At 40.9% G+C, this 12,426-nt stretch overlaps 1 protein-coding gene across 1 annotated transcript in view; it reads right to left on the bottom strand.

The window, feature by feature from the left end:
* LOC122554760 (lymphocyte expansion molecule-like) overlaps window positions 1-12,426 on the bottom strand; it is a 37,802-nt gene that overhangs the window by 9,275 nt on the left and 16,101 nt on the right. Inside the window, exons 3-5 of the mRNA XM_043700136.1 lie at window positions 6,028-6,198; window positions 1,332-1,454; window positions 615-752 (exon numbers count right to left, since the gene is read on the bottom strand). Coding sequence (XP_043556071.1) covers window positions 615-752; window positions 1,332-1,454; window positions 6,028-6,198 — 432 coding nt within the window. The remainder of the gene's footprint in view (window positions 1-614; window positions 753-1,331; window positions 1,455-6,027; window positions 6,199-12,426) is intronic.

Raw genomic sequence — 12,426 nt, 5'->3', positions numbered from 1 at the left:
TACAGGACATTGGTTAGGCCACTGTTGGAATATTGCGTGCAATTCTGGTCTCCTTCCTATCAGAAAGATGTTGTGAAACTTGAAAGGGTTCAGAAAAGATTGACAAGGATGTTGCCAGGGTTGGAGGATCTGATCTACAGGGAGAGGCTGAACAGGCTGGGGCTGTTTTCCCTGGAGCGCGGAGACTGAGGGGTGACCTAATAGAGGTTTACAAAATTATGAGGGGCATGAATAGTATAAATAAACAAAGTCTTTTCCCTGGGGTCGGGGAGTCCAGAACTAGAGGGCATAGGTTTAGGGTGAGAGGGGAAAGATATAAAAGAGACCTAAGGGGCAACCTTTTCACGCAGAGGGTGGGATGTGTATGGAATGAGCTGCCAGAGGATGTGGTGGAGGCTGGTACAATTGCAACATTTAAGAGGCATTTGGATGGGTATATGAATAGGAAGGGTTTGGAGGGATATGGGCTGGTGCTGGCAGGTGGGACTAGATTGGGTTGGGATATCTGGTCAGCATAGATGGGTTGGACCGAAGGGTCTGTTTCCATGCTGTACATCTCTATGACTCTATGACCTGTGATTCTTTAAAGGAATACAACAGAATGATATCCTTACCAATGTATCAAGTGTTCGGCTCTTTGCAGATTTTGAATCCATTATTCCTTGTGACCCAAAAGACATCTTTGCTTTCTCCTCCAGGACTGCAGTAGGAATCCCACCCTTTCCATATGTACCGGGACCTGGGCTACCAATCTGAAAAAAGAGCAGAGTAAAAACAATGTAATCATTTCCACTTTATATTCTGATGTGATAAGAATTAACTCTTTTAGACGCAGCATGAAAAATGTGTCTTTCAGGTTAACACCATTCTTAAAATAAAGTTTATGAGTTCTGCAACAAACAATTCTGCACAATATTGCTAACAAATATATACTTATTAGTATTAAAGAGTGTAAGGTTAACTTTTTGGCATTCTGCACTGTGCTGGTATTTTCAGTTTCAAAGCTGTTATGGTCAACCAGCAGAGCAGACTAGCAGAATAATAGTCAAAATTGTTGGCATATTGAGGGAGATATGAACAGTCATGCAATAAATGTAGACCTATAAACTCTTTCTAAAAACTTTCTGTAAACTTTCTATAAATCTTTATATAAGTAACATGGATTTGATTCTGTAGAAGTTTTATTTTAATGTCAATATACAAAGGCAGAAATGTTGCCTTTGAATTCACTGAAAATGTGCATTTTTATTTTTTTACATTACCTTGTTATCTGCATATTACAGAAATGTGCATCAGAAGTTGTCTAAAAAGGCAATAATTTAAATCCTTACATCTTTCTGCTGTTTAAAGCGCTCCTCGTTAGTGTCACAAATGCCTTTGCTTCCAGGATTCTTCTTCTGTAATAAGTCAAGGAAATGTGGGATCTCATATTTGCCTGGGCCAAGGTTTGTTTCCTGCAGTTAAAAAAAAACAAAAATGTTTTTTATCCCCTCAATTTTGACTGCTAGGCTTTCCTTTTCTTATTTACAAATTGCACAGAGTCTAAACAACATTTCATATAAATATCATGTTCAGCAGAATTTAAACCAAATTCTCAGATTTCAAAATTGTTTTTAGTGAAGTGAGTTTTATCTGTTCTAAAGAATAGAATATTTGTTCCAATTATTTTGCATCCAGTGCCATGGATGGCCTGGATTTCTCCTGAATTTCTATTGCATGGTAAAATCCCTGCCTCGATTATGATGTGTTAGCAAATCTCATTGTTTTTCCGAATCTGAGAAAATCTCATTGAACCAGAAAGCATTGATTGAAAGCCAGCCATGTCCTCATAAGGTAAAAAATATGTGAAAATATACATAGTCTAGCTAATGTAACACCACCAATAAAGATATAGCAAATATTTCCATTTCACTTCCTATTTTACTACAAGATTAGCACAATTTACAGTCCCCAGGAAATTCAATAAAGGAGACTAAAAAAATTAACTCTCTGAAAAAAAAGTGAAATATTATGACATTTTGCAATCCTATTTTGAGTTGCATAAAATTAATTTTGGGGACATAAGATTTGAAGTTGCCTAAACTTACTTAACATGGAAACTTACATCATTAGGAGGATTGAACTAATCTCAGAGGAACAAGGACACCAGACACAATTTTAATCTTTTGCAATGCTAAGATCCCACATTCTAAGATTTGCAGGAACCACCTGATGACGAAGCAGTGCTTTGAAAACTCGTGCTGCCAAATAAACCTGTTGGACTATAACTTGGTGTTGTGCGATTTTAAACATTCTAAGAGATATGAATTAGGATGCCATATTTGACCAAATGCAAATAGCCCTCCACATGGGGGTGGGATGCATTAGGAGGGGGAAGTCAGGGGAATGCCAAGAAGGATTTGATCTCTGGAGTGACCAGATTTTCAGAAGTCAAAACAGGCATTCAGTGAAAAACGTTAAGAAACCGGGTCTCTATGATGACTGACATGATGATCAACCAATGCCAGGAATCTGGGGAAGGGGCAATGGAAGATTGAAGGCCATGTGATGTCAATTCCCAGAATACATCCAGCCAGAATTAGCGTTCTATTCTGTAGATGGTTTAAAAGGTACAACCAACAATGGAGGGCTATTGGTGGCAAAAAATATGGCAGTTTCTTTGGAGATAGAAAGGGGGAGAGGTCATTTTAACGTAATGCAGTTTGCTGTGATACTTGTTTAAAAGAAGAGGTATAGCATTTCACACAGGCTCCCTCGAACAAGGGCCAGTTTCTACATCCTAAAAGAAGGAAAAATGAAAATTAGGAGATTTGGATTTCGGAAATTGTTAGGCAGAGGGATATTAAATGAAAAATGAGGAGTATTTAGACAGAACAGGGACATTTGGTCACCTTTACCAATGTCTCTCTGATGGCTGAAATTAGGAATGTGTAGGCAGAGGAGAGGTAAAAACCTTGGCCATAACTCCACTCGACTCCTCACCAGCTCATCCGACTCCCTGTACTGACCTTCAAAGATTCTGACATTAAACATTTTTGCTGGGAAATATAGTATTTCTCTTGAATTCTATTTTTTTTAGTTCCTGAATGGAACCCAAGATGGCTGTCCTAATTTTGATTTAAAAGCATACTATTATATTAATTGGTGCAAAGTTTTGCTGATAACGAACAAGCCATATTTGCTTTTAGCTTGTAATTCTTTTGTGAAGTATAAAAGATTCAACATTCACCCCAGACTCTTTATGTCTTAGCCAGGTCTCTCTAATTGTTATGATGCTGCACTTTATAAGATGATTATGGTTTAAATTATCTTCAGACGGAGAAAAAGAGCTGATTTGGTTTGATTTGATTTGATTTATTATTGTCACATGTGCCTAAGTACAGTGAAAAGTTTTGTTTTGCACACAATACAGGCAGCTTATACCATACAAAGTGCATTAGGGTAATAGAACAGAGCAAAGCATACAATGTTATGGCTGCAAAGAAGGTGCACGGAGAGCTCGGTCAACATTAAATTTGAAATTTGCAAAGTCCATTCAGAAATCTAATAACAATGGGGAAGAAGCTAATCTTGAACCTGTTGGTCCATGTGTTTAAGTTTTTGTATCCTCTGCCCAATGGAAGAGGTTGGAAAATATTATAGCCGTGTCGGGAAAGGTCTTTCTGGGGCAGTGAGAAGTGATTAATCATGTGGAGTTCTTTGAGGACTGAACCCTATTCAAGGAAACAAAGATTGTGGACAGTTAAAAACTAGATTCACCAGAGGGTACTTTGCCAGTGGAAGTCCATTAAATTATGCTCTGAAGATGGGATGAAAGGGAGTTTAAAAGGACAGTGCAAAATTCATACTTGTGGGGCAGGAAGAACGGGTCCAGTTTCAACTGGGAGGAACTTGGGATTTTTAAACAAAAGACTATACATTTCTGCTGAAAGTTTGGAGTAACATATAGAAGTGGAATTGTGTTCTGTTAATATTAAGTAGTTAATGATGAACACATTTTCCTGTTGCTTAGTGTATCACTTTTAGCTGATGATGATTTTAGTAAATATCTAAAATGTGAAGTTCAGTTTGATGATTCTTTATTTAAAATAAATATGCTGCAGCTGCTGGAAATCTTAATCTATGTTTTTCTCTCTCTGCAGATGCTGCCAGACCTGTTGAGTTTTCCAGTATTCTGTGTTTGTTTCTATGATTTCACATGTTTAAAGAGAAATTAATTTCCCAGTCAACACTTAACAATCTGTACAGGAACTGTAAGAAAGTACATCGCAACAGGTCAGAAATTATTCTGTTTGCTAGCATAACTTTGCACCCTCTGGTTAAAAGCATAAACCAGGCACTCAGATTTTATAAGGAGAAAGTGAGAACTGCAGATGCTGGAGATCAGAGTTGAAAAGTGTGGTGCTAGAAAAATACAGTGGGTCAGGCAGCATCCGAGGAACAGGAGAATCAACATTTCAAGCATAAGGAGTGAAGGGCTTATGCTAAAATGAAGCATAGCTGACCAGCTGTGCTTTTCCAGCAACACACTTTTCAACTCAGATCTTATTGCATTGTACTAAGTATCAGTCATAATCTAATACTCTAACTTACTGTTTAAACATGCTTTTATAACAACAGGACTTGTGTTTAAAACTTATGTTTTAAATTAGAAACAAGGAAATAATTAGACTTCAAAAAACAGCACCCAGATACATTTAAAGAGGTAGACTATAATTTGGGTTTTGGTGTATATGTACTGCTAATGAACAAAGGTCTTAACTTGAAAGATTTCTCCATTTCAAAGAGAATAAGGAAATGTTATGATGTAAGGTGAGTAATTTATATATATAGTAGTATTATTTATTTTGAAGTTTGAATATTGAACTAGTGGCATGTGGGTTTTAACACTGTTTATAAGATGATTTAATGATTAACCTGTCAGTAATTCTGCTTTTTGGAAACAAAATGAGAGACAGAGTTCCTGGAGTGCTAATGGAAATTAGTTTGCATTAAGAGGCTATACAGAGTAAATTTTGCCATGCATTAAGCTTCCATCTATTAGAAGGATCAAAGATTGACTTATTTTGCTTGGGAGAAGAAGTATAGCTTGGAAAAGCTTTTGGTTTCTTTTCACAGATGCCATGGTTGAAGTTAATGGTAAGAATTCTCCTGGAAAAAGGAGTTAGTTTAGAAATGTTAGTACAGGTACACAATCCTTTATCCAAAAAGCTCTGTTACACAAAATATTTTTATGGAGCATCATTTTGGTATGTGAACAGGTGACCCAACTCCACGGCCACTCAAATCATTTTACTCAGATGAGATGTGGTGGCGTGACCCAGCACGGGCAGGCGTCAATTGAGTCTCAGCGCTCATACTATTCACACGAGCATCTGCTGTTAGGTAATTTTTAAAACTTCACTGTGAAAATGTTATTTATTCCGAAATCCGAAGAATTCCAAATTCTGAAAAACAACTGGCCCCAAAGATGTCGGATAAAGGATTGTGTACCTGTAATAGGTTACCTCAGCAGCAAGAGTTTAGTTTGAAAGTTACAGAGCTAACACGTTTGGTTCAAACCCTGAAGGAGTTATTCAAAGCTGAGAAAGTTAAAGTTCAGTTGTGACTAAATAGGAAGTAGGCTATTGAACTCTTGAAACTGAGAATCAAAAGCAACAGCTCAGTCATACATATGGATGTGATAGAGAAGGGAATTCTCTTGTGTGTTTGAATACTGTAAAGGATTACTGTTGGGATATTGTATTTTATCATGTTTCGAAGCCTTTTAAATTATGTTAAATGTAAATAGCTTGGTTTATTTTACTTTATCTTGTTCCTTTTGTGTAATAAACTTCTGTTTTATTATCGAAACCAAATCTTTGGAATTTCATGCTTTATGTTTCAGTGAAAGACCACATTGCCAAAAAGAAACAAAAAAAATGATCTATCAAACCTGATTTCAGTCTTTCATCTGACTTGTCCAGTAGTAACATTAGCTGGGATCAGAACAACATGAATAAAATAGTCTGTGAAAACATTACTTACCAAGAACTTCTTTTTTAGCTTTTGTTCTTTATAGAATGACTGTGGTGTCTGAGCAAACCTTTCTACTTCATATGCTCTTTCCCACCCAGGACCTGCTGCTTTACGGGAAACCTCGCTGTGACTGAAGTCTCCTGTGTCCACATTATAGTAGCCAGGTGCCAATCTTCTTTCCTGGAAGAGAATTTAATTCTTGTCAATATCAATTTTTCAACAATTAAGAAATAATTTATTGCAGTAGAGAATGGGCATACAATTAGGTACTGATTTTAGCTGTTCTGCGATGCTAGTTGGTTGTGTCAAAGAACGTACAGCAGAGGAACAGGCTCTTCAACCCACCAGGACTGCGCTGACACCTGATGCCTTTTAAGATAAAAACCTTTTGCCTCTGTGTGGTTCATATCCTTCTACTCCCTGCGTATTCATATATCTGTTAAGATGCCTCTTGAACATTGCTATTGTATCCACCTCCACCACCTCCACTGGTAATGTATTCTAGGAACTTTCCAATCTCTGTGTAAAAGAAAAGTTGCCCCTTACATCTCCTTTAAATTGATCCCTTTCACCTTAAACCTATGTCCCCTAGTAATTGACATTTCCACCCTGGGAAAAAAATGCTGTCTATCCATTCTATCCATCATAATTTTATAAACTTCTGTCAAGTCGCCCCTTATCCCCTGACATTCAAGTGAAATCAAACCAAGTTTTGTCCAATCTCTCATCCATAGCTAATACCGTCCAAACCAAACCTGGTAAATTGTTTCTGTACCGTCTCCAAAGCTCCATATCATGGGGCTTCAAAGCTTAGGGCAGCATGTGAATCAGTGATTAGCACTGCTGCCTCACAGCGCCAGGGACCTGGCCTTTGGTAACTGTCTGTGTGGAGTTTGCACATTCTCCCTGTGTCGGCATGGATTTCCTCTGGATGGTCTGGTTTCCTTCCACAAGGTAAAAACAATGACTGCAGATGCTGGAAACCAGATTCTGGATTGGTGGTGCAGGAAAAGCACAGCAGTTCATGCAGCATCCGAGGAGCAGTAAAATCGACGTTTCGGGCAAAAGCCCTTCATCAGGAATTTTTGCCCGAAACGTCGATTTTACTGCTCCTCGGATGCTGCCTGAACTGCTGTGCTTTTCCAGCACCACTAATCCAGTATCTGGTTTCCTTCCACAGCCTAAAGATGTGCAGGTTAGGTGGGATGGCCATGCTGAATTGTCTGTACTGTCTAGGGATGTACTGGCTAGGTGGATTAGCCATAGTAATTGCAGGGTTACAAGGACAGGGTAGGAAGCTAGGTCTGGCTGGGATGGTCCTAGGTTGGTGCTGATTCAATGGTCTGAATGGCCTCTTTCTGTGCTGAGGGGATCCTGTGTTTCAAAGATTCTATACTGCTAGTAGATCCCGACTGGAACTATATGCAATATTCTAAATGTGGCCTAACTAAAGTTCTATACAGTTGCAACATAATTTTGCCCATTTTATGCTCTCTATCCTGACTGATGAGGGCAAGCATGTCTCATGCCTTCTTGATTACCGTATCCACTCTTTATGGCCATTTTCAGGGAACTGTGGATCCGTACACTTAGATCTTTGTGCATGTTGATGTCTGGCAAGTGGGAGGCTTTCAAAAGCAATTTAAAGACAGTTCAGACTTGTTAGTGTAAAGGGAAAGGCTGGCAGGAGATATTGAGCATGTGGCCAAGAAAAAGAAGGAGGCATATGTCAGGTATAGATAGCCAAGATCAAATGAATCCCTTGAGTACTGGGGGCGTAGGAAAACACTTGAGCAAAATCAGGACAAAAAGGAACATGAGATAGCTTTGGCAGATAAGATTAAGGAGAATTCTAAGAGATTAGATGTATATTAAGGACAAAGAGTAACTATGGAGAGAATAGGGGCCTTTAGCAGAGGAGCGGGCTGGTTGACGCCAGCACAGTTGGCTGAGAGGGTGTCTATCCACCACCCGAGTCATCCAAAGCCTGACGGTCAAGGTACTCAGCCCCAATACCTCACGTGCACTTGAGGCGTGTGGTGGACATCCGGACAAGCTGATCCCTGTCTAACCAGAACTCGATGTTGGTCCCACACTACCCACGCTACAGACTCGTTCCCACAATGTGAGCCATCTCAGGGATATCCTTTCGAATGGCACAGAGGTGCTATCTGGATTGGTTGATGCTTCGCACTCTCCACTGCTACGCCTTTGCCCTCTCCCTGGACACACTTTGGTGTGATGTTTTGCCCTCCAGCGGTGAAGATCCCCTGTAGACGTCCCTTTACAAAGCAGTCCTCACCCTTACATCAGGTATGTGGAGTGGAGAGTGCTGTGTGCATCAGTCCCGTGCAACATACTTACTGGGCACCAGACCATGTGTACGTTCTGTGGCATGGAAGACATGGTTTTCTCACATTTATGTGAAGTGTGCTCATTTGTTAAACTTATGGTTTTTTGACAGGGCTGCTGCTAAACATTTGATTGCACTTCAGCCCCACGATCCTCTTCTTTGGTCATCCGGTGTGGAGGGGCTGACAGGTCTGTGGACCTTCCCGCGGCTTTGCTCCTGGGCTGGCCAAGATGGCCATTGACAGTTGCAGGCAGTGAGCAGAGAAGGGGTGCGTTAGTTCTGACTGCCCCTCTTTCACGGTTACATCCACAGTCAAGTGTCCCGAGATCAGGAGCACGCAGTGGTCACCAGTACAGTGTAGCCTTTCATAGCCAATGGGCTGGAGTGCATCGTTTCTCAAACAGTGATATTTGAGTTAGTAGTGTAAGTTTCCATTCGACTTTTTAAGCTTGCATTGTTCGCGGTTTTCTGCCTGGGAAAGGGCTGTTTCATTTTTCTTTCAAATTGATTTTGGACTCCCCGAAAGAGTCAAGGGGGCTTTTATTTCATCTCCATACTGTCCTTGTCCCAGTTGTGCTTGATAGGATCAGGGTGAGGGGCATTTTATTCTTGGTTGAAATGAGTCAAGGAACTTTTCTTTGAATTTTAGACCCTTGTAGTCCCTGTCCTAGGTGTGTTTGACTGAGATAGACAAGAGGGCATTTTGGTTTCTTTTAGTTTCCTTTGATTTTGAACAAGTCAGGGAAGGTTTAGTTTACTTTTCAAACCCTTGTTGTCCCTAAGCCAAAGTGGTTGATGGGACTGAATCAGGGGAAAGCCATTTTCTTTGCATTTGTTTATTGATTTTGATCTTCCAGAGTCAAAGGGACTTTATTTTTGTTTCAAGAGTCAAGGAAACTTTCCTTTCTGTTTAAATATAGAGTAAACTTATCTCTGTATTTTACCCAGTGCTGTCCCGATCCCAGGAGTGTCTGTTTGGATGGTTTTGGGGGAGTCTTGATTTTTCTGCTCATATCTTTTTGTTTAAAAGAGTAGGACCCCTTAAAGATCAATGAAGCTGTCTACGTATGGAACCACAGAAGATGGGTGAGATCCAAAAGGAATATTTTGCATATTTACAGTGAAGAAAGACATGGAAGCTAGAGATCTTAGGGAGATAAATAGTGGTCCACATTACAGAAGAGGTGCTGGAGATCTTCACATTTGCAAAGGTGGATAAATCTCTGGGATTTGATCACATGTATCCCAGTATATTGTGGGAAGCTCAGGAAGAAATTGTGGGGCCCCTAGAAGTGATATTTGTATCATTAGCAGCCACAGGTGAGATGCTGGAAGAATGGAGGGTGGCTAATGATGTGCCATTATTTAAGAAAGGCTGCAAGGAAAAGCCAGGGAAATAGAGACCAGTGAGCCTGACGCCAGTGGTAGGTTAGCTGTTGGAGCGGGATCTGAGTCATAGAGTCATAGAGCCATAGAGATGTACAGCATGGAAACAGACCCTTCGGTCCAACCTGTCTATGCCGACCAGATATCCCAACCCAATCTAGTCCCATCTGCCAGCACCCGGCCCATATCCCTCCAAACCCTTTCTATTCATATACCCATCAAAATGCCTTTTAAATGTTGCAATTGTACCAGCCTCCGCCACTTCCTCTGGCAGCTCATTCCATTCACGTGCCACCCTCTGCGAGAAAAAGTTGCCCCTTAGGACACTTTTATATCTTTCCCCTCTCACCCTAAACCTATGCCCTCTAGTTCTGGACTCCCCGACCCCAGGGAAAAGACTTTGTCTATTTATCCTATCCATTCCCCTCATAATTTTGTAAACCTCTATTAGGTCACCCCTCATTCTCTGACGCTCCATGGAAAACAGCCCCAGCCTGTTCAGCCTCTCCCTGTAGCTCAGATCCTCCAACCCTGGCAACATCCTTGTCAATCTTTTCTGAACCCTTTTCAGACCTTACCATTAAGTGAATAAGTCCTGCTAAGATCTGCTTTCCCAAAATGCAGCACCTCGCATTTATCTGAATTAAACTCCATCTGCCACTTCTCAGCCCATTGGCCCATCTGGTCCAGATCCTGTTGTAATCTGAGGTAACCCTCTTCGCTGTCCACTACACCTCCAATTTTGGTGTCATCTGCAAGCTTACTAACTGTACATCATATGTTCGCACCCAAATCATTTATGTAAATGACAAAAAGTAGAGGGCCCAGCACTGATCCTTGTAGCACTCCACTGGTCACAGGGGTCTACATGAATTTGGAGAGACAAAGACTGATTAGGGATAGTCAGCATGGCTTTCTGTGTGGGAAATCATGTCGCACAAACTTGATTGAGTTTTTTGAAGCAGTGACCAAAAGATAGATGAAGACAGAGCAGTAGATGTTGTCCATATGGGCTTTAGCAAGGCTTTTAACAAGGTTCTGCCTGGTAGACTGGTGAGCAAGGTTAGGTCACACAGGATCCAGGGAGAGCTAGCCAACTGGATACAAAATTGGCTTGAAAGTAGTCGCCAAAGGGTGGTGGTAGAGAGTTGTTGTTCAGACAGGAGTTGGGTGACCAGCATTGTGCCACAAGGATCGGTACTGGTTTCATTGTTGTTCCTCATTTTAAAGAATGATTTTGACAAGAATGTAGGAGGCATGGTTAGTAAGTCACAGATTACATTAAAATTGATGGTAGAGTAAACAGTGAAGAAGGTTATCTAAGAGTACAACTGGATCCTGATCAACTGGGCCAGGGGGCTAAGAAATGGCAGATGGAGTTTAAATTAGATAAATGTGAAGTGTTCCATTTTGGTATAACAAACCAGTTAATAGTAGGGCCCTGGGGAATGTTGTTGAACAAAGAAACCTCAGGGTGCAGGAACATAGTTCCTTGAAAGTGGCATCACAGGTAGACAAGATGGTGAAGAAGCATTTGGCATGTTTGGTCAGAGCACTGAGTACAGGAGTTGGGACATCATGTAATGGCTATCCAAGACACATTTGGTACAATTTGTGTCACCCTGCGATAGGAAGGATATTATTAAACTGGAAAAGGTGCAAAAAAGGTTTACAAGGATGTTACTGAAACTGGAAGATTTGAGTTAAAAGGAGAGGCTGAAAAGGCTGGGAGTGTTTTTTCCTTGGACTGTAGGAGGCTGAGAGGTGATCTTACAGAGATTTATCAAATCATGAGGGCCATGGATATTTGGTGAATAGCCCACATCTTTTCCCTGGACAGGGGAATCCAAAGATAGAGGGCATAATTTAAGGTGAGAGGGGAAAGATTTAAAAGGGACCTGAGGGGTAACATTTTCATACACAGAGTGGTGCACACATGGAACAAACTGGTAGAGGAAGTGGTACAGACAGGTACAATTACAACATTTAAAAAACATTTGGACCGGTACATGAATAGGAAGGGTTTAGAGGGACATGGGCCAAATGCCGGCAAATGCCACTAGTTCGGTTTAGGAGACGTGGTTGGTATGGACAAGCTGTGCTGAAGGGCCTGATTCCATCCTGTATGACTCTATGACTCTATTAAGGGTTCTACCATTTACTGTCTAATTCTGTCCTGTATTACATCTCCCAAATTACATCAACTTGCATTTATTTGGATTAAACTCAATCTGCCATTTCTTCACCAAGTCTCCAGCCTATCCATAACTTGCCATATCCTCTGGCAATCGTCCTCATTATCCACAGCTCCTCCAGTCTTGTGATGCCTGTGAACTTACTAATCAGGACACATTCTCATCCAAATCTATATGTAAAAATAAAAATAGAACAGTACAGCACAGGAGGTAAAAAGACTGCAGATGCTGGAAACCAGATTCTGGATCAGTGGTGCTGGAAGAGCACAGCAATTCAGGCAGCGTCCAAGGAGCAGCGAAATCGACGTTTCGGGCAAATGTCCTTCATCAGGAATAAAGGCAGAGAACCTGAAGCGCGGAGAGATAAGCTAGAGGAGGGGGGGGGTGGGGAGAAAGTAGCATAGAGTACAATGGGTGAGTGGGGGAGGGGATGAAGGTGATAGGTCAGGGAGGAGAGGGTGGAGTGGATAGGTG

Source organism: Chiloscyllium plagiosum, chromosome 11, assembly GCF_004010195.1.
Source record: "Chiloscyllium plagiosum isolate BGI_BamShark_2017 chromosome 11, ASM401019v2, whole genome shotgun sequence".
NCBI lineage: Eukaryota > Metazoa > Chordata > Chondrichthyes > Orectolobiformes > Hemiscylliidae > Chiloscyllium > Chiloscyllium plagiosum.
Note: the sequence above shows the minus strand (reverse complement) of the source record. Positions and strands in the feature narration are given on the sequence as shown.